This window comes from Ceratotherium simum, chromosome 8 (genome assembly GCF_057802395.1).
Source record: "Ceratotherium simum simum isolate JZ-2026a chromosome 8, ASM5780239v1, whole genome shotgun sequence".
Classification (NCBI taxonomy): domain Eukaryota; kingdom Metazoa; phylum Chordata; class Mammalia; order Perissodactyla; family Rhinocerotidae; genus Ceratotherium; species Ceratotherium simum.
In genome coordinates, this window is record NC_141907.1 from 12210747 (window position 1) to 12230739 (window position 19993).

The 19993-nt window shown below is 34.0% G+C and overlaps 1 protein-coding gene across 3 annotated transcripts in view; it reads right to left on the minus strand.

The window, feature by feature from the left end:
• FBXL5 (F-box and leucine rich repeat protein 5) overlaps positions 1-19993 on the minus strand; it is a 51533-nt gene that overhangs the window by 4994 nt on the left and 26546 nt on the right. For all 3 annotated transcript variants that reach the window (XM_014788880.2, XM_087434117.1, XM_087434118.1), the window contains 6 exons: positions 19279-19461; positions 17137-17262; positions 14291-14439; positions 13617-13699; positions 12007-12732; positions 2128-2276 (listed from right to left, as the gene is read on the minus strand). In XM_014788880.2, the coding sequence (XP_014644366.2) occupies positions 2128-2276; positions 12007-12732; positions 13617-13699; positions 14291-14439; positions 17137-17262; positions 19279-19461 (1416 nt within the window). The remainder of the gene's footprint in view (positions 1-2127; positions 2277-12006; positions 12733-13616; positions 13700-14290; positions 14440-17136; positions 17263-19278; positions 19462-19993) is intronic.

Sequence of the window (19993 nt, forward strand, 5' to 3'; positions counted from 1 at the left end):
TATTTACTGTACAAGTTGAGTTGTAGTGAAAGATACTGGATCAATCATGTCATCTTGCAAAACCGGATACAAGGCAACTTTATTCTAACACTTTCTAGGTTGTCCATATCTCCTTTTAAGGAATAGATTATATCAGAGCACTGCTAATAGCAACTGGCTGGAACTCTGGAACACAAGTTAATATGACAAGTCACCCTGTAAACTTTAAAGGATTTCCATTTCCCCCAAATCATGCTTTAAGAAGCTGTAAAAGGAGACTTAATATTGGATTATACAAGCACTGTCAATTTCCTTTCAAATCTTTCAAAGTCAGGTATCTTCATTAAAACTCATCTATTGAAAATTACTGCTCATTTATCAAAACAAAAATCTTACATTCAACAAAAGAAATGTAGCAGCTCCTTTGGAACACTTTAATATTTATATCTTCAAAACCAGTTAAGATGAAAGAAATTCTAACATCCTAACAAAGTACAAAAGATTTTAAGTATTTAACTTATCCCATTATCTAAATTATTTCAAGAAGTTTAAAAACTTATACACATAAAACAAGCAGGCAGATGATAAAAATGAACTGAAACCCAATGTCCCCCACACCATAACATCTACATACCCCAACATAAATATAAGAAATTAGGTTGTGAGATTTATTTCTACAAGCATAATCTTTGCTGAAATCAATGTGGACCATTCAAGGCAACATACAAATATGTTTTTCTTATAAAAATAATTGCTTACTAATTACTTTTCATAATGTGTCTTATAAGCCTTAGGAAGTACAACACTGAACCTACAATGACATAACTGTACCTTAAAAAACAAAAAAACAAAATCTCCCTTCTCAAACTCACTGAATCCACAAAAGAAGCAAGTGCTTCACTGCAGCAATCATATTTTGTTTTTGTATATCTAGCAGGTTGCAACTAAAATGACATTCATTTTCACCATTCCTCGATTACATACTGAAAGCAATGGAGAGCAAAGAAATGTTCCAACTTAGTGTTGTTTTTTCAAGAACATGGGAGGTCATCTCTTGCACCAATGTGATTCCAGAAATAAGAGAGCTGTGATCTCCTGTCTCTTCATGTATATTTTAAAGAAAATCTCATCTCTCAGAAACAACAGATTTGCTTACTTCTCTGCCTACGGGTATGTCATTAAAGAAGAGACCATTCCTCTAGTCTTCCTGACTCCTATCAATTTTCTGCTGAGAGAAACTCAGTTGATCTTCCTGACATCTGAAGATGACCTGGACTCTCAAAGACAACAGTATGGTGTAAAAAGACAGGTGCATAGTAGAATCTGAACCATATAAACATTTTTCCAATTATAAATACAAGAGGTTGATTTGCTTACTAATAATTGAGCAATAGCTTTTTATGCTTCTGGGAACTTCATATCCTACCAGTGACTATCAAATGCCCAAAAGGGCACTGAATGTACTTTGAAAAAGTATGTTCAACAGGCTCATTGCAGGGTAGGGATAGGTTTAAAAAATAAAATAAAAAGTCAAGAAATATGTATCTGATGAACGTTAAAAGTAGGTTCAGGAATCAATCTCGAAAATACTATAGGAATTTTAGTCAGCCTCCTCCCCAATACCACACATACTCCCCTCCTCAATCTTCCATGAGATTTACTTGGAACCAGACCCAAAATTCCGGAGTTCACATTACCAAAGCCCTCCTTTTTCTACTACATTTCATAAAGTTGTCCTATAAGAAAACTGAGTTTACCATCCCTAAGAAATTGGTGTATTGAGAACATCAATACCTCTAAATTATTGAGTAATACATCACTCTAGAAGAATTTCCCAAATTTTTATAATAATTTTAGTATTACCACAACATGCCATTCTGAATGGCAATTAAACCATTACATACCTCAAAAATTTAGCAGAATGGATATTTGAGATATCTATCTGCAAGAAAAACTTACTTTTATAGAAGGTAATTAATGAAAACATATGATTTTTAATTTTATCAAATGTAAAGGATTAAATATGAAGTAAAAAAGTTTGGTAATTAGATATCTAGAAAACTAAATAAAAACCCTAAGAATTACTAGAACTGTTAAAAATTTTTAAATCAATTCCTTCAAAACTATCTCATTGTTAAAAGGCATTACCGTTAATGTTGTCACAGTAGTAAAAGTATTCATCATTTAGAGAAGGACATGCTGAGACCAAATCCTGCAGGCCTGCACCAGTTACAGTAAGACAACCAGAGAGATTAAGGTGCTCCAAATAAGGCAGTCCTCCTCCCAGAGTCAAAACCCTGTAAGAGAAGCAATTCAACAATTAGAATATATTAATCTATGAAAACTTATGTATTCCTATAGCCCACTGGACCATTATTAACAGACTTTCAATTTGGTAACGAGAAAATTTAAGGATTTCTACAAAACGTGGTAACCAACCTCATTCTCAGGCAGGAAAACATTTAACTGAGAAAAACTTCCTACATTTTTCCTAAAGACATTCAATAAACAAGTCTATGAAATTTTTCTCTATAAGAACATTACAGTAACTCAATTCTTAAGAGGAATGAAGTACTGAATCCTGGAATTGTAATCTTCATTCTCCTACCAGATTAAGTAAAAATTATCAAGAAAATTACTGACTAGTTTGGCAGTTCCTCAAAGAGTTAGTTACCACATTACCCAACAATTCCACTCCTAGTTGTATACCCAAAAGAACTGAAAACATATGTTCACACAAAACCTTGCAAATGAATGTCCATAGCAGCATTATTCATAATAGCCGAAACGTGAAAACAACTCAAGTGTCCATTAATTAATGAAGGGATAAACAAATATCATGTAGCCATAAAGTACTGATACATGCTACTACTGCACGGATGAACCTTGAAAACATTATGCTAAGTGAAAAAAGCCAGACACAAAGGGCCACATATTGTATGATTCCATCTATATGAAATGTCCAAGATAGGTAGAATAGGCACAGAGACCAAGTAGATTAGTGGTTGCCAGGGGCTGGAGGCAAAGGGGAATGAGGAGAGACTGCTAAGGAGTATAGGGTTTCTTTTCGGTATGCTGAAATATTTCTGAATTAGATAGTGGTGATAGTTGCCAATCTTGTACATATAATAAAATCACTGATTTGTACACTTTAAAAGGATGAATTTAACAGTATGTGAATTATATTTCAATAAAAATGAAAACCTAATGGCATATCCTAGAAGAATAAAAACAACATTTATATAAATAAGATAAAACAGAAGTCAGCTAAAACGACAACGGCAGAGCTGAAAAATATCAAGAACAAAATTGAGAAGGTCAGTTTTCTGTACAATGATGTTTAAAGCAGTAGTACAACAGCAAAAATTGGGAAAACTGAAAACAGTCTATCTTGAAAGGGATGTCAAGAAACTAGCAATCCAATAAATTTAGTTAAAAAAAAAATAACACAACTATACAGGTACATGGAAATTAGGAAGTAAAGTTAAAGTATGAGTAAACTATTAATTGAGATTAGAAAAAAAACTATGGAAATATTCATATATTCATTGAGGGACATTGAACGGCAAAGATTAGGAGAGTACATTTTGAAGTTTTGTAACTGCACGTTTAAAAGAGGAAACTGATCTATTAAAAACAGCTTATCAAGACCCCAAACCCCATGAGAGATTTAAATGCATACTTCCCCTTACATTTTGACTGAAAACAACTGATTTTTTTTTAAATTATACATTTCACTAACCCATCTTTACACTTTGAATGAATGACAGTGGCAGTTCAGAACCTCAGTCGCGTGACTGGGCCCAAACAGTTAGACGATGCAGTCTTTAAAGCAACACAATACAGAGTTTAAAATTTACTAATTCTCGTTTTCCTATAAAGTTGAATAGCCCATAATAAAAAACAAAACAGCTTTTAAAAAGTGGTCTAACAGATCTCAGAAGGTATCTCAACGCAGAGACTGTTTCATATTCTAAAACTTAAAAATTTTCAGCACGTTGAAAACAGACTGCAAGGAATATAAACTTTATATCACAAGTATCCTTGAGTAAACCATTTGTGCAGTCACTGGCCTCACTGAGCTTAGTGGGCAAGCAAACAAGTGAAAAGTACATAAGCAATTATAATACCATATAATGAATGCTCTCCTGGGAACATACAAAGGCCTTGTCGGGATCTGAAAAGGTTTCCCATAAGAAGTGACTTTTAAACTGTGATAGAAACAAACAGAATTTGGCCAATAAATGTATGTTACAGACAGAAAAAGCAAACTCAAATGTCTAAAGACAAGAGAAATATGGTATCTTGGAGGAAGAGAAAATAGCTGAGTATGGCTAGAGAAAGGTGGCTGTGTGTGTGTGTTACGTTTATCTGTTTGTCGTCTTTTCTGACAGAGGTGAGGATATGAGGAAATAAAAAGTAAGAGATTTAAGGAAGGTAACAAGATATAAACTACAGAGGTAAGCAAGGGCCAAGAACTTGGACTTTAACCAAAGGGCAGCAGGACTCACTGAAAGGTTTAGATAGAGGAATAATAACAAATAATAAGAAAACTCTTCTAGAAAGATCACTCTAGTGTACTTTTTATCACCACTGCTCAAGTACGCCAGGCACAGGCCTAAACAGTAAAATGCAAAATGAATAACATACAGGTTCTGCTCTCAACTAGGGAAATAAACATTTAAACAAAGTATTGACAAGGCACGCAATAAGAAAAAAAAAATTACAGAAATGTATACAAGTTATGGAAAAAGTATGGACCAGGGAGTGACTCAAAAGTAGCAATCTTTAAAGGAATAGAACCAAATCTAGAACTCAACAGTGTATAATTCACATGATCTGTTACCCAATCAAAAGCTACTAGACATTCAAAGAATCAGGAAAAAAATCCAATCAATAGAAACCAACCAATATATGATAAAGATGATGGAATTAGTGGACAATGACTTCAAAACTGCTTTTATGTTTTAAATATGCTCAAGGATTTAAAAGAAAATATGAATGTAATAAGAGAAACAGAAAACATAAATTTTAATATTTTTGTGTGCTTTTATACATTTATGTATATTATTATATATTTGTGTGTGTGTGTGTGTGTGTCTTTGCAGATTTAATCAAGTTAACATCAGGTCATTAGGGTGGGCCTTAATTCAATATGGCTGCCGGGAAATTTGGACACACACAAATACACACACAGAATGCCATGTGAAGACACATACATCCACAGACACAAAAGAAATACGGTCACGTGAAGACGGAGCAGAGACTGGAGCTATGTTGCCACAAGCCAAGCAACACCCGAGTCTACCAGAAGCTGGAAGAGTTAAGGAAGGATCCTCCCTTACAGGTTTTAGAGGGAGCATGGTGTGGCCAACACTTTGATTTTAGAAATCTACCCTCCAGAACTGTGAGAAAATAAATTTCTATTATTTTAACCACCCAGTTTGTGGTCCTTTGTTATGACAGTCCAGAAAACTAATATACTAAAGTGACATTTTTTCAAAGAAGATATACAGATGGCCAACAGGCACATGAAAAGATGTTCAACATCACAAATTATTAGGGAAATGCAAATGAAAACCACAGTGAGAGATCACCTCACGCCTGTCAGAATGGCTATTATTAAAAAGACAAAAAGTAACAAGTGTTGGAGAGATTGCGGAGAAAAGGAGAAAAGGAAACCCTCGTACACTGCTGGAGGGAATGCACACAGGTGCAGCTACTATGGAAAACAGTAGAGAAATTCCTCAAAAAATTAAAAATAGAACTACCATATCATCCAGCTATTCCACTTCAGGGTATTTATCCAACAAACATGAAAACACTAATTCAAAAAGATACATGCACCCTTATGTTCACTGCAGCATTATTCACAATAGCCAAGACTTGGAAACAACCTAAGCGCCTATCAACCGATGAATGGATGAAGAAGATGTGGTATATATAAAAAATAGACTACTACTCAACCATAAAAAAAGATGAGATCTTGCCATCTGCAACAACATAACATAACAAAGGTCACATATGGAAAATCCACAGCTAACATACTCAGTGGTGAAAGACAAAGTTATTCTCCTAAAATTAGAAACAAGATAAGGATTCCTACTATGGACACTGCCATTTAAAAGCATTGGAAGTTCTAGCCAGAGCAAATTAGACTAGAAAATAAATAAATAAATAGCATCCAAATCGGAAAGAAAGAAGTAAAATCATCTTTGTTTTTACAGGACATGATCTTATATGTAGAAAACTCTCAAGAATTCACAAAAAAATTGTTAGAGCTAATAAACAAATTCACCAAAGCAGCAAGATACAGTCAACATGTAAAAATCAATTTTATTTCTATATACTAGCAATGAACAACCTGAAAAGGAAATTAAGAAAACAATTCCATTTACAATAGCATCAAAAACATTAAAGTACTTAAGAATAAATTTAACCAAGGAGGCAAAAGACTTGTACATTAAAAACTACAAAACATTGCTGAAAGAAATTAAAGAACAAACAAAAACAGGGACTCAAACAAATACTTGTATGCCAATATTCACAGCAGCATTATTCACAACAGCTAAAAGGTAGAAACAACCCAAGCGTCCATCAATGATGAATAGTTAAACAAAATGTGGTATATAAATACAGTGGAATATTATTCAACTATAAAAATAAATGAAGTTCTGATACACGCTACAACATGGATGGAACCTTGAAAATATTATGCCAAGTGAAATAAGCCAGACACAAAAGGACAACTGTTGTATGACTCTACTTACCTGATGTATCTATGATGTATAAATGATGCAAATACATAGAGACAGAGTGTAAAATAGAAGTTACCAGAGGCTGGGAGGGATGGAAGAATAAGGAGTTTTCGCTTGATGGTTACAGGTTTCTGTTTCGAATGATGAAAAAAGTTTGGACGATGATGGTGGCAAAGGTTACACAACACTGTGAATGTACTTAATGCCACTGAATTGTATACTTAAGAATGGTTAAAATGGTAACCTTTATGGTATGTATATTTTACCATAATTTAAAAAAAATGCATACAAACCCTGGAGCAAATACTAAATAAATGCAGTACTAGCCAACAGCAGAGATAAAACAGATACTAAAAAGTACTTAATAAATCCCAAAAAAGTCAGGAAAAGACAAAACACAAATAAAGAAAAGATGAAACAAGGGGAAAACAAACAGCAAGATGGTAGGCATAAATCTAATCACATCAATAATCACATTAAATGTAAATGGCCTAAACAGATCAATTAAATGACAGAATGTTCGACTGGATAAAAAAAGTAAAATCTAACTATATTTGCTATCTGCGAAAGATTAAAAGAGCAGTTGCCTTGGGTTCAAAGAGAGAAACAGTAGTGTGTACCAAAACAATAATGGCAATGTAAGGGGTCAAAGAAGGTTGAGAATTTAGATAAGAGGCTATTTTTAAATCAATGATAGCCAAGATTTATTTCATTCCAATGAAAACCTGAAAATGCTGCATTAAGACTACACACATGACACTACCTATTCCCTATGGCTTCAATCTAGTTTAAAACCTTGATTTTTCAACCAACATTTTTACAGTCAACGCTCTTTTAACAAGCCCCACATAGCCAACTTGCCAAAACTCATGCTACTGATTCCTGAATAAAATATAATAACTAATGCAAAAGGATATGCTGAAGCCTCCCAATCAGCACTTCTTTTTCCATAAATTGAGTTGTATGCATGCATGAGTTGTATTTGTTCTCAAATCTATTGACAGTTGTACGTACTACTGTAACTGGTTAGCTGAAATACTTCTTAAACCAACATAATAAATATAAACAGTTTTTTCTAAAAATTAAATTTATATTTTCTATTTCTTTCAGTGCACTCAAAATGTACTCTCTAACTTAATTCCAATCTCTACTCAAAAAATGCTTCTTTTCAAAGCCTACCTATCCAATAAATATGAAGGAGCCTTCTCTGAATTCTCTATCCCATAACTCAATTTTACTTCAGAACATTCAGTCTGATACCATACGTTTGTCTATTTCTACCATAAGATTATAAACTCTATGTAAGCGGGGAATTTGTCTTATTTACTCTGGATTCCTAACAATTAGAACAGGGCAAGTCATATAGTAGGTGCTCAATAAATACCAATAATTTAGACAGATTTCTTCAAGATAACATGATTAAGGGGCTGGCCCCGTGGCCTAGTGGTTAGATTCAGCACACTCCGCTACGGCGGGCCGGGTTTGGTTCCTGGTTGCAGACCTACACCACTCGCCGGCAGCCATGCTGTAGCAGAAACCCACATACAAAATAGAGGAAAGATTGGCACACGTTAGCTCAGGGCGAATCTTCCTCAAGCAAAAAGGGGAAGATTGGCAACAGATGTCAGCTCAGGGAAAATCTTCCTCAGAAATATAAAAGATAAAACGATTAAAAAGAGACCATTTGCACTCAGATTGCAGACTTTTTCGATTAGCTACCAGTCCAAATAATATGAGATAGTTCTGCATGTTCCTCCATCCCCAAAATGAATTCTCCCCTGAATTCAAACTCAGTCGAAGTGTTTTTTCCAAGGATATCTCATATGCAAACTCCTCCCCAATACTTGTGAAAACCATAAGGAAGAAATGTAACTTCTTTTCAGTCCCAACAGCAATAAATTATCCATTTAGTTATTTCTAAGGTTAACAGTATCAGAATTTAATAATAAGAGCCAAAATTATACTGTGAAATAACTAAAAATCACTTTCACGTTTTTCTTCAAATTTCACTTAAGAAATTAACTCTTTGCCTTGGAGGGAAGTGGGGATGGAAACTCTTTGGTAATCAAATAAAGCCTTATAATTCTGCTTTTAGATGAACTATAACTCTTCTAGCATTTTCCAAACCTTATACAGGAAGTTTCTCAATCTTTTTTCAATGAAAACAAATAGAAACCACCTCTTAATTAGATTCATCAAAATTTTGACTCCCCTTGAAATCAATTTTTAATTACACAGAATTTTTAATAAGTTCTGTCTTATTTAAAAATATCCTGACAAAACTGAGAAAGATAGGAAAATTGTCACTTGATCAGACAGCACTGCAGCTCTGAAATATTACAAAGGGTTATACGTGCTATTTTGTTCTTTGAACAAACAATAAAAGGTGGTCATGTAGAAAGTGCAAACTGGATAAAGCTACAAACAAGTTTTAATAAGGTACAGTGGTAATGAAAAAGATAACGGTATTGGCAAGTGAATTATAAGGTTTTAAACTGAACCAAAACTTTTACTTTAAAACCAAATTACATTCAAAAACAACTAAAACTATATTAAGTAGGAATACATATATAAAAATATAATAAAATTTTAAAAAGGAATAAAACCCAGAATATGGTATCTTTTGCTTTTTATTGTTTTAACTATAATGCACTTGAGTTTGAATAAACAGAAAATTCATGGAATGATGTACGGCAGCCAAACCATAGTAACAGTAGTCACCTCAGGGGAAAAGGACTTTGGTTACTGAACACGACTTATGAAAGATTTTTGTAATAATCTCGTATTAAGTATCTTTTACAATGGTAAGGAATATTAGGTTTTGTGCTGGACAAATTTTTCATTATAACATGCCTGACACCCCATTATTAAACAGGTCTAGTAATATTCAAATCTATTACAGGACAAAAGAGGAAACATGTAATCAATTTGCAAAGCCTCATATCAAAGATAATCGAACAATTACTGGACAGCAGCTACCATTTATTGAAAGCCTGCTCTGTGTCATCTCTTTATCTATGTAAGCCTCAGGTTAAGTCTTTTCTCCAACACTGTGCATAAAAACACTCATAATCTAACAGAGCTCCCGGTGCGCCCTATAAAACATATAGCAGAATCTGGCAGTTGAGAAGAGCTACCTCTCTGGGCTAACGAATGTTTCACTTCTCCCCTTCCTTTGCTCTAGGAAAAAAGAGATTAATTTAATCTGCTAAAGATCATGCTTACAAAAAAAGAGAAAGTAAAATGTAGAACTTCTCCCACATATTCTCTTTACAACTTAAGAAGGCAACACAAGAGAAGTAGATCACAGCCAAAGACCAAAAATTCTAAGCTCTGGCTACTCAATTCCAATACTGCTCAGCACTGCTTTGCTTTTTCTAAAAGTTAAAGGCTGTCTAATGGCACTAAATTATTTCTACAGACATTCTATGTTTTCCAAAATCTCCAATATAAAATCATAACTCATTTTAAGACAAGAAAATCCTAAATATGAAAGAATAATAAGTATAATTCTGTACCCCTTAAAGATTTTTTTAGCAGACCAAATTCTAGTATTAATGCCAATAAATTAGGATAGAATTCTTTTCTTTCCAAAAGACTTTACAAAGATTCCTTTAAGCTAACTTTCCTGTAGATTTAAATTAAGACTTTATTTATAAAAGTTTTCATTGCAAATAACATTTTAGGAAATTAGTGAATCACATGGGGTACATTTGGAATATACACATATATATATATATACACTTTTTTTTTTTAAAGGATCCAGCTTCTTAAAGAAAGAACAAAGTAGAGGGCTACTCAAAAAATACTATTTTTGGGCCGGCTCCGTGGCTTAGCGGTTAAGTGTGCGCGCTCTGATGCTGGAGGCCCGGGTTCGGATCCCGGGAGCGCCCCGAGGCACCACTTCTCCGTCCAACGTGAGGCCGAGTCCCACGTACAGCAACTAGAAGGATGTGAACCTATGACATACAACTATCTACTGGGGCTTTGGGGGGAAAAAACTGAATAAATAAAATCTTTAAAAAAAAAAAAAAAAAAAATACTATTTTTCTACTTGGCATTCACACTTTCCACTAATATATCATCAACCTACTTTTACATCTTATAGCCTTATCTCCCACTATTGCCCAATACATATACCTCACTACAACCAAACTGGAATACCAAGTCTCCTCTGAACATTCCTCATTGAGTTCAATTTAATCTGCTAAAGACCACACCTACAAGAAAAGAGGGAGTATTAGGCTTTATGCTGGATGAATTTTCATTGTTTAACATGTCTGACACCCCATTATTAAAAAGCCCTAGTAAAATTCAAATCTATTACAGGATAAAAGAGAAAACACGTAATCCATTCCCAAAGGCTCATATCAAAGACAATCAACTAACGCATGTTATCAATGCTGAGAACAGCCATAACAACAACAAAGAACAACAAAATAACCTAACAGCAGTTACAATAGTGCTTTACTGTGTGCTCAAGTGATCCCCACTCCTTGGAATGGTATCTCCTCCCACTGCCACCTATCAAAATCCTTCGTCTTTCTTCAAGGTTTAACTCAGCACCATCCCTTCATTAAATTTTCTGACTGTTTACTGCAATCAGATGAGAGGTCTCTCTCTCCTTTGATCCCCAAGAAATCTTTATTCAACATGTTAAAGAATGTACACAAATAATACACAGCAATACAATATGGTATACACATTTTCTTATCTATTACAAATCTTTGAGGGTAAAAATTGTATCTTATTTATCTTTACATCCACTAAAGCACCTTAGAAAATGTGTTGTAGGCATCTGCTAAGTATTCATGAAACTTTAAATTTATGTTCTCCCATACAAAGGATTTAAACTGACTGATATGAAACTTCATGCTGAAGTTATATTGTTTCAACACATTGAAGTAGGACACATCTTGGTTAACTCCTTTTTTTTTTATAACTTTATTTATTTTTTTCCCCCAAAGCCCCAGTAGATAGTTGTATGTCATAGCTGCACATCCTTCTAGTTGCTGTATGTGGGACGTGGCCTCAGCATGGCCAGAGAAGTGGCGCGTTGGTGCATGCCCGGGATCTGAGCCTGGGATCCGAACCCGGGCCGCCAGCAGCGGAGCGCGCGCACTTAACCGCTAAGCCACGGGGCCGGCCCTTGGTTAACTCTTTTGGTTAAATAAATCAGCTGAAAGGAATGATTTAGATTCAAAATTTTACACTCCATTGGAGAATGAGAACCTGTCCATTTCTCAATACTCTGCAACTGATTACTTACCTGAGACCATGGTCTGTGATCTGATAACACCCAGACAGACTGAGAAACAGAAGGACACGTCCAGTCTCTTGATCAGATTTTTCACTCCCAGAGTAAATTAAGTCTTTTTCCCTAAGCAGTCTAGTCCTTGATGCTTTTCTACACAAGGCAGAAGACTCTGGGAGTGCTGACATAGTTCTTAGAGCTGTGCCTGTACAACAAAATGAATGACCGCAATATGCAAAGGCTGGAGAAGCACAATGCTGCTGCCAACAGACACTAGTCCTTAGTCCAACAATATCCTTACTGTAACAACCAGAGGAGCAACAACTAAAGTTGGATGCTGCTTCCATCACACACAGACTTTCAACATTTCTATGTCTCCACTCTACAGCATCTTCAATATCAGCCAAATCTTCAGCATCTAACATCCACACATAAGGAGAAGTGAAATTTTCAGAAGAAATAGGCTTAGTCCAGGGGTGCTCATTATCTATTTCTTCTCCAATGTCCTTGTTAGTTAAATCGTGCAAACAAGCATACTGCTTGGTGGACTGCATGGTAATGTCTTTATTTTTCCAGGTAGTTGAAGTAATTTTGCTTGTAGAAGTTTTCAAAAGGCCATTCTGATGAGATGTCAGAATTCCAAGAGCTCTAGAAATCTTCTCTAGAGCCACATCTGTGATTTTTTCACATCCAGACAGATCAAGATGCCGAAGACTCTGGCAGCAACCAAGCCAAGACCAACTATAATTAAGAGGCAACAAGACTATTAGTGGATACCGTTAAATTCTTCAAAAGCATCTGACTATATGTAAGTAGACGGAAACTAGGAGAAAGATTTTAAATTTAACATATCAATCAAACATTTACTGAATATTTATTGTCAGGCACTATTTAAGATGCTAGGGATACAAAAAGAAAATAAGAGTAATTAGAAACTAAGAGTATTGCTAACCTAACAGAAGGGTAGGAGAGGAGAAGGGTACGGAAGGGACAGACAATTTATTATCCTGAAAAGTAACCAGAAAAAGCTGTACACATCTGAAAGAAAGAGAATAACTACTAATTAATGGAGGAAGATCCAGAAGAAAAAAGCTCTAGGAATTGGTAGAGAATTAGCCTTAGCCAGAAAAGAGGGAGATGCTGATATAAATGCTAGGGTGGAGAAGAAGAGGGTGAGGAAGAACAAGGAGGAAAGTGGTGGCTTCCAAGGAAACAAAATGTGGAACAATTGCAGCTTGAAGAAAGTGCTACAGTTTCAGAATAACTATGAAGAATGTAAGAGGGAACTTTGCCAAATGGCATTGGGAGCCCAAGTGAAACTGAAAACGTCTTAAAAACATACAGTGCCAGTCTATATGTTACACAGCAAGGCTCAAAGGCCTAGACACAGTACAGGATTATAAAGATGACAGGATGACAGACTGAAGTTTTGGATCAGCTGGGACTTATGGACAAGAGGCAACGAATTGGAGGATGCTATCAAGTTATAGCCATACGTGACTGAGATTTGATAGTAAAAAATAATAGTATGATTAAATTGCAACTATGCAAATAAGAAACTACAGAAAAATTCTACTGATTCATAGTCAGAAATCATTACATTTAAACATTCAAAAAGAACTAACCTGTCAAATGCAGAATCTGAAATGTCAGTTTGGGTAAGATCCAGATGCTCCAGGTTAGGACAAAGCTCTAAAATCTGCCTAACCTAAAGGGTAAAAAGATCACTATGAAGATCTGTAGACTTTTAGTTAGATTAAAAGACAGACAACTTTTAGTAAATAATAAAATCAAGTGATTCTCAAAGTTTTGTGCAAGTAAAAATCATTTCAATTCTGCATTAAAAATATATATTCTGTGCTCAAAACGTGGAGAATCTATTTTAGTAACTATGTCATTAGACCCAGGAAATTTACATTTTTAAGGACTACTCAAAGAGATTCTGATGTAGGACGTCACAAAACAGTGATTTAATCTCGCCCATCTTCCCATGCCTTACATATTATAAAGAATCATATAAAACTGGGCTTATTCACTTAATATCTGTGAAACTGAATAAATTAATATCTCTTAGTTTTCTCTTCTATAATGTGTAAACAATGATATCTATATACAAAGATTACTGTGAGAACTGAAATTAAATAATAAGAAAGCAATGTATGCCCACCCATGGGAAGGCACTCTCATGGGTAAATACAGTTATTTTTTTTCCTTAATTAAACTCAGGAATAAGAAAACCAAATTTAGATCATTCCTATTTTTTCTTAATACCCAAACTAGTGTGCTAATTTATACATACCATTTTGCTGGAAACTGCAGAGCTGTATGCCAATACTAAAGTTTTTACAGAAGTACCAACATATGGTAAAACATTATGAATTAAGCCATGGAGTAAACGTTTTTCCATTTGTGCAATGCTGATAGCAATCGATTCCTCTGCAGACTCTTCTGTAAAATGAATTCAAAAGTCTAAGAACTTGATACACGAATTAGGCTACTTAAGGAATCACCAAATTATTAAATATGAAATATTTTTTGCTATCCTTAAACTCCCTTATGTACTCAAAGCAAGTTAAATGGACAAAGTCTCACTCTCCAGGACTTAATATTTAACAATCTGCCATCAACTAAAAGGAGACAAAAGAAAAAAAAAAAGGTTTACAGTGAGAACAAAGGGAAGATTTTTTTCATATGCTTCAAGTGTGGAGGTGATTTTTATATCAAGGCAGGCAGCAGATGGAAAGAAAAAATAACTCAAGTTTCAGGCACTTAGAAAAGTTTTGGAAACAAACTCTGAATACGTAATAGTAGAAGTTCTTCAAGAGAATACAGAATATCAAAAGGAAAATGAGTCATAATAAAAGTATCATTCATTATTTTACTGAAATAAGAGAGACACAGAGCTAGACAAGTTTCAAAACAATTAAGTTAGCCTGGTCATAATGAAATAAAGCAAAGCACCTTAGAATTTTTAAGAACTTAAAACTGAACATGGGTTTTGCTTTTTGCTTAATAACTTCTGTAGATCTTGGATGTTTACAATAGGATGCGTTACTGTAACAACAAACACAACAGAAACTACAAACTCCAAGTTGATATAAGAAAAAAAAAATCACACTAACTACACTAAAAAGAATGAACTAATAATTTTATCACCTTTCTCAGGATCCTATTGTTACTATGTTTACCTAAAGACCTAACTTGAATGTCTCTAAACACAGAACAGTTTAACAGAATAAGTTAAGGAAGTCTCATTTAAAACAAAACTGAATGAAGCTGACAAAAGGAATATAAGTAGAAAGAATAACTCTAAATCTGTGACTAATGGTTCCATGTTTAAAGATATTATCCTAAATTCCTCCTGTAGCCAGTCATATATGCGAAAATATAGGAATAAAAGTGTCTTTTAGTGAACCCTATTTACTCTACTATAATTTTATTCCCAAATGATTCTTTTGTTTCTGTGGCCCTCCCTATTTAAATGTGTATTGTTTACTGTGAAATCCTAAAAAAAAAAAAATATTAAACATCCTATGAACAACAATAACTTCTCTGCAAGACTAGTAGACAGCTAAACTGAAAAAGCACTAACAAGATGGTAGACCCAAAGTTTAGTCTTAGATCCACTAAACAACTGAACAGATATAGTACCTTGGCAAGGCTCACTCATTATAGCCTTACATTTCCCTTTCAATATGAAGGAAAACAACAGCCTTCTATTTGGCTATCTTCAAGTGTTGAGACAAATACACTAACTTTGATAAAGCTTTTAAAATGCAACATGGGTTTTATGAATTAATTTTCTAGAATGGATAAATCAAGTCTTCCCTAGGTGACATCTGAGTAAAGACCTTACCTCCTTGAGGTCTTTGCTCAAGTCTCTCAGAGGACCTTCACTAATCACTCTATTTAAAATGGTAACTTCTTTCCTCTCTTCCTGGCACTCTCTCTCCTCTTTATTCTTCTCCACAGCACTGACACTATCCACTATAGCACATCTTTTGCCTGTGTTTATTGTCTGCCTCCTCTCTCTAAAGTTTAAGCTAAACAAGGCCAAGGATTTTTTTCTCCATTTTGTTCACTATTAACCTCATGCCCAGGAAGAGTCTGCCACAGGGTAAGCACATCCCCAAATCCAACTGGAACAGACTTCTTCTTCCTTATAGAGCACCTTCCAAACATTCAAAACTACACCAAAATGTAGTACTTTCATTTTATAAAAATAAACTTGCTGCTAAAAGAATAATCTTTATATTTATAGTCTTACTTTCCACATATTTAGTTCTTTTGTCAGACCAGCTTACTATTTTTTAAGGGGGCAACTTACATATAAAAATTCCCTATAGGATCAGTTTTACCAACCTAAGTAGAAGAATGTCTTATGCATTAATTTTTTACTATTTCATCATCTTTTAGTAATTATTATCTAAAATAATACCTAAGACTGAATATGTCTTCTTCCTCCATATTCCCAAATAGCATCTTTCTGCACCCCTACTACAGCATTTTTCATTATGTACTTTGAATTAAGACTCATGTATTCTAAATTCTCCCCCGTTTCTGACTTCTTTTAGGGTAGGAATAAAGTCTTATTCACACTTGAATTCTCCCATAGCGCCTAATGAACAACTACACTAGTTTTTATAATCTCTTGTCAATTACAAAGAATTTTCATATATATTACTTCTTAATTCTGCAATAACCATGTGAGGCAAGTGGTATGATTGTTTACAAATAAATAAACACATTCAACAGCTTCATGCTCCTTCCTCTGGGCCACAGATGACTCAATAAATAATGCTGAACTGATCAAATGAAATGGCCCTAAAAAACACATAAACTGCAAAGCACTATAATAAATGTACATTATTTCAATAAGAAAACAGCCATCATCTGATTTTTTTAAGTATTTAAATATAAAAACATATGGGAAACAATCCTATACACATTTAAAAATTACTTCAAAGAGAATAAATTTTAAATTTGCTTATTATTCCTTCAAATTTTAAAAAGTAGTAGGCTTAAAAACACCAGTTTCTTTAGAAAATACAAATTACATAAATCTTAACACTTAAGTATTAATTGTTAAACATAATATTAATTACTAAAGCACCATGTAATAATTTAATTCCAAACATAGTTTACCAGATTCATCTATATCGGCATCTTCATCCCACTCCTGAAAAGCACGACTTTCATCTTTTCTACTTTTTACCCATTCCTCATCAGGTTCAGTATCAAGTTCAGCTGCAGGACCACTATACCAGTCACCTACTCAACAAATAAACAAGAGGAACAAAATAAAATTAGACTGGCTCTCATTAAAAAAAATAACCTATTTATAACAAAAATCTCTGCACACAGAAAATATTTGAGCCCTAGTCAACAGGCTAACTATTGTTAGAAATATTCAACTGTGATTTAAGCAAAGAATTCAACTTCAGACATACTAAAAAGAACTATGAAAAATAATTATCAACAGTCTCACATGCAATTTTAGAAATCATTAAAAACAACATAACCTTTTTCCCCTACTGTGGCTTCACACTGGCTCCAGCAACAATACCCCCATTATCATGATAGCTAACAAACAAAAGGAAGCAAGACTTTCTGCTCAGTAGTGAATTAGTCAGCAATTCATAAGTAGGTGGGAAGAGAAATCAGGAAAGGAAAGCTAAATCACAAATTTAGAGATTCTAGAGAATACACTGCAATTAAATTATATGATAGTGAAGTGAGAGACAATGGAGAACTAATTTACTGAACTCCTAACATTACATCTAAATTAGGGTTTCTCAATCTTGACACTACTGATATTCTGGGGCGGGGTAATTCTTTGCTGTGGGGAGTAGTCCTGTGCACTGTAGGGTGTTTAGCAGCAACCCTGGCCTCTACCCACTGAATGGAGGTATAACCCAAGATGGGACAAACAAAAATGTCTCCACAATCATTGCAAAATGTCCCCTGGAGGGGGGTGAAATCAATTCTGATTGAGAGCCATTGGAAACACATACCATAAATAAATAAAAATAAAAACATTTTTATTGGAACTTTTTGTTTAAGCATATTAAAAACAGAAAAAAAGAAGCATATTTAAGATCTGGTTTAACTTCAGAGAAGTCTAGCACAGCATTATCACATTTGATCTTTGTATCAAATAGTACCTAATCATGTATTAATTCCTAATAATTAATTCTTCATAATTAAAAATATAAACAAAAAAGTATCTGACATATCCATATTTGCCTTATTTGATTTTCCACTTAATATTTCACTATTCTACAAATAACAGAAAAATTATTCCACAGAATAATAATAATTCTAATCATTTGGATCATATAAGTCTACCCAATAGTCCAAATAGCTTCACTCAAAAAATATTAAATATCTGATGACTTATTTTAAAAGTGCTATACATTAATGTAAAAAATAAAACTTACAAAATCAGACATAATTTAATTACATGAGAAATACATACATTTGTCAAAGTGACAAATTACAGAAAACTAAAAAAAAATTCACGTGAATTTTGCAGCTAATACTCACCTAGAAGAAACTGTTTTAATTCAGTGACAGAAAAATTTATCCCATGCATTTATCCCATGACTGCATTATATGCTCATGAAAAGAAAATTTTCTTTATTGTTCACATGTAAAAGTAACTTACCACAATGAGACTAATTAATATGAAATTGTGATTTATACAATGTGGCGTTACTAATCACAAAAAAAATATATGCTAAAGACAAAAAGAGATTCAGTTATTTTGGCCACTACCAAAAGGAAGTCATAACAACACCTCATCTTTAAATTTTACAGAATTAGTTTATTTTGTATTTTTTAAATACTCAATCTAATGATTTAAAGCTGTTTTGACAACCTATAAGTTTTATTTTTAACTTTTTGTTATGGAAAACTTCCAAACATAGTCAAAAGTAGGAAGAAGTAGTATTAAAAAATTAGCATAATGAACACCCATGTACTTGTCACCTATCTTCAACAATTATCAACATTTTGCCAATTATTTTGCATTCCCTCCCCAAATACGTTTTCCTAATTATTTTAAAGAAAATTGCACACATCACACAATTCACCCATGAATACTTCAGCACTGCTAGCTTTTCAAAATTATATACAAAGAACACATAATCTAACTATGATAGCTACTTTTTAGTCAACCTCTCAGAGTTTCCCTCCCTGGCCTTGCTCATTAACATCAATAAGTATTTACCTAAAAAAAACAGATTGAAATATCTTTAAAACAAACTCAAAGTCCCATTTACCTACCTCTGGCCCAATGAACAGGGTAAAGATGTTTCCAAAGCGATCCAGTTTTTGCCAACTGAGACCATTTAGTGCTCACTTGACTGCATCGACATAATTCTTGAGGGTTCAGGTAACTGAAAATTGACAGCATTACCTCAGGAGGAAGATGGCTTATACCTATGGACTGTTCTGACACTTCCACCTCTGAAACACAGAAGAAAAACTTTAACATTAAAGACTACAAGAGCAAATACAGTAAGAAATTACAATCACATTTCTATAAATAAAATCCAGTGCCTAAAGTCCACTTTTTCCTGCTTGCAAGATGTGAAAAGGAAATAACATGGATTAGAGGTAACACGGGGATGTTAGACTTGTTAAGAACCCGTAGGGTTAAACTACCATGGCCCAGATCACACTTCGTCAGTGGGAGCTACAACAATGAACACAGAATTGACTTCCTCTTACAAAGGCGTCACAGAAAAAACAATACTCCCTTTGTAGCATAAGAAGCATCATTTGAAAAAGGAACCCAACAGGTTATACTGCTTTAAATCAACAAGTGTAGAGTCAGTCAGATTATGAGATCTCCAAGACATTTTTAATGACATACGCAAATCTCACAACACTTTCCATTCATGTATTATGATTCCTGTTAGTATTTCCCTTGTGCTCCCTCTTTGATTTTCACATTTCATATAAGAAGTCTGTGAGATCCGATTTCTTTAACTTTCAG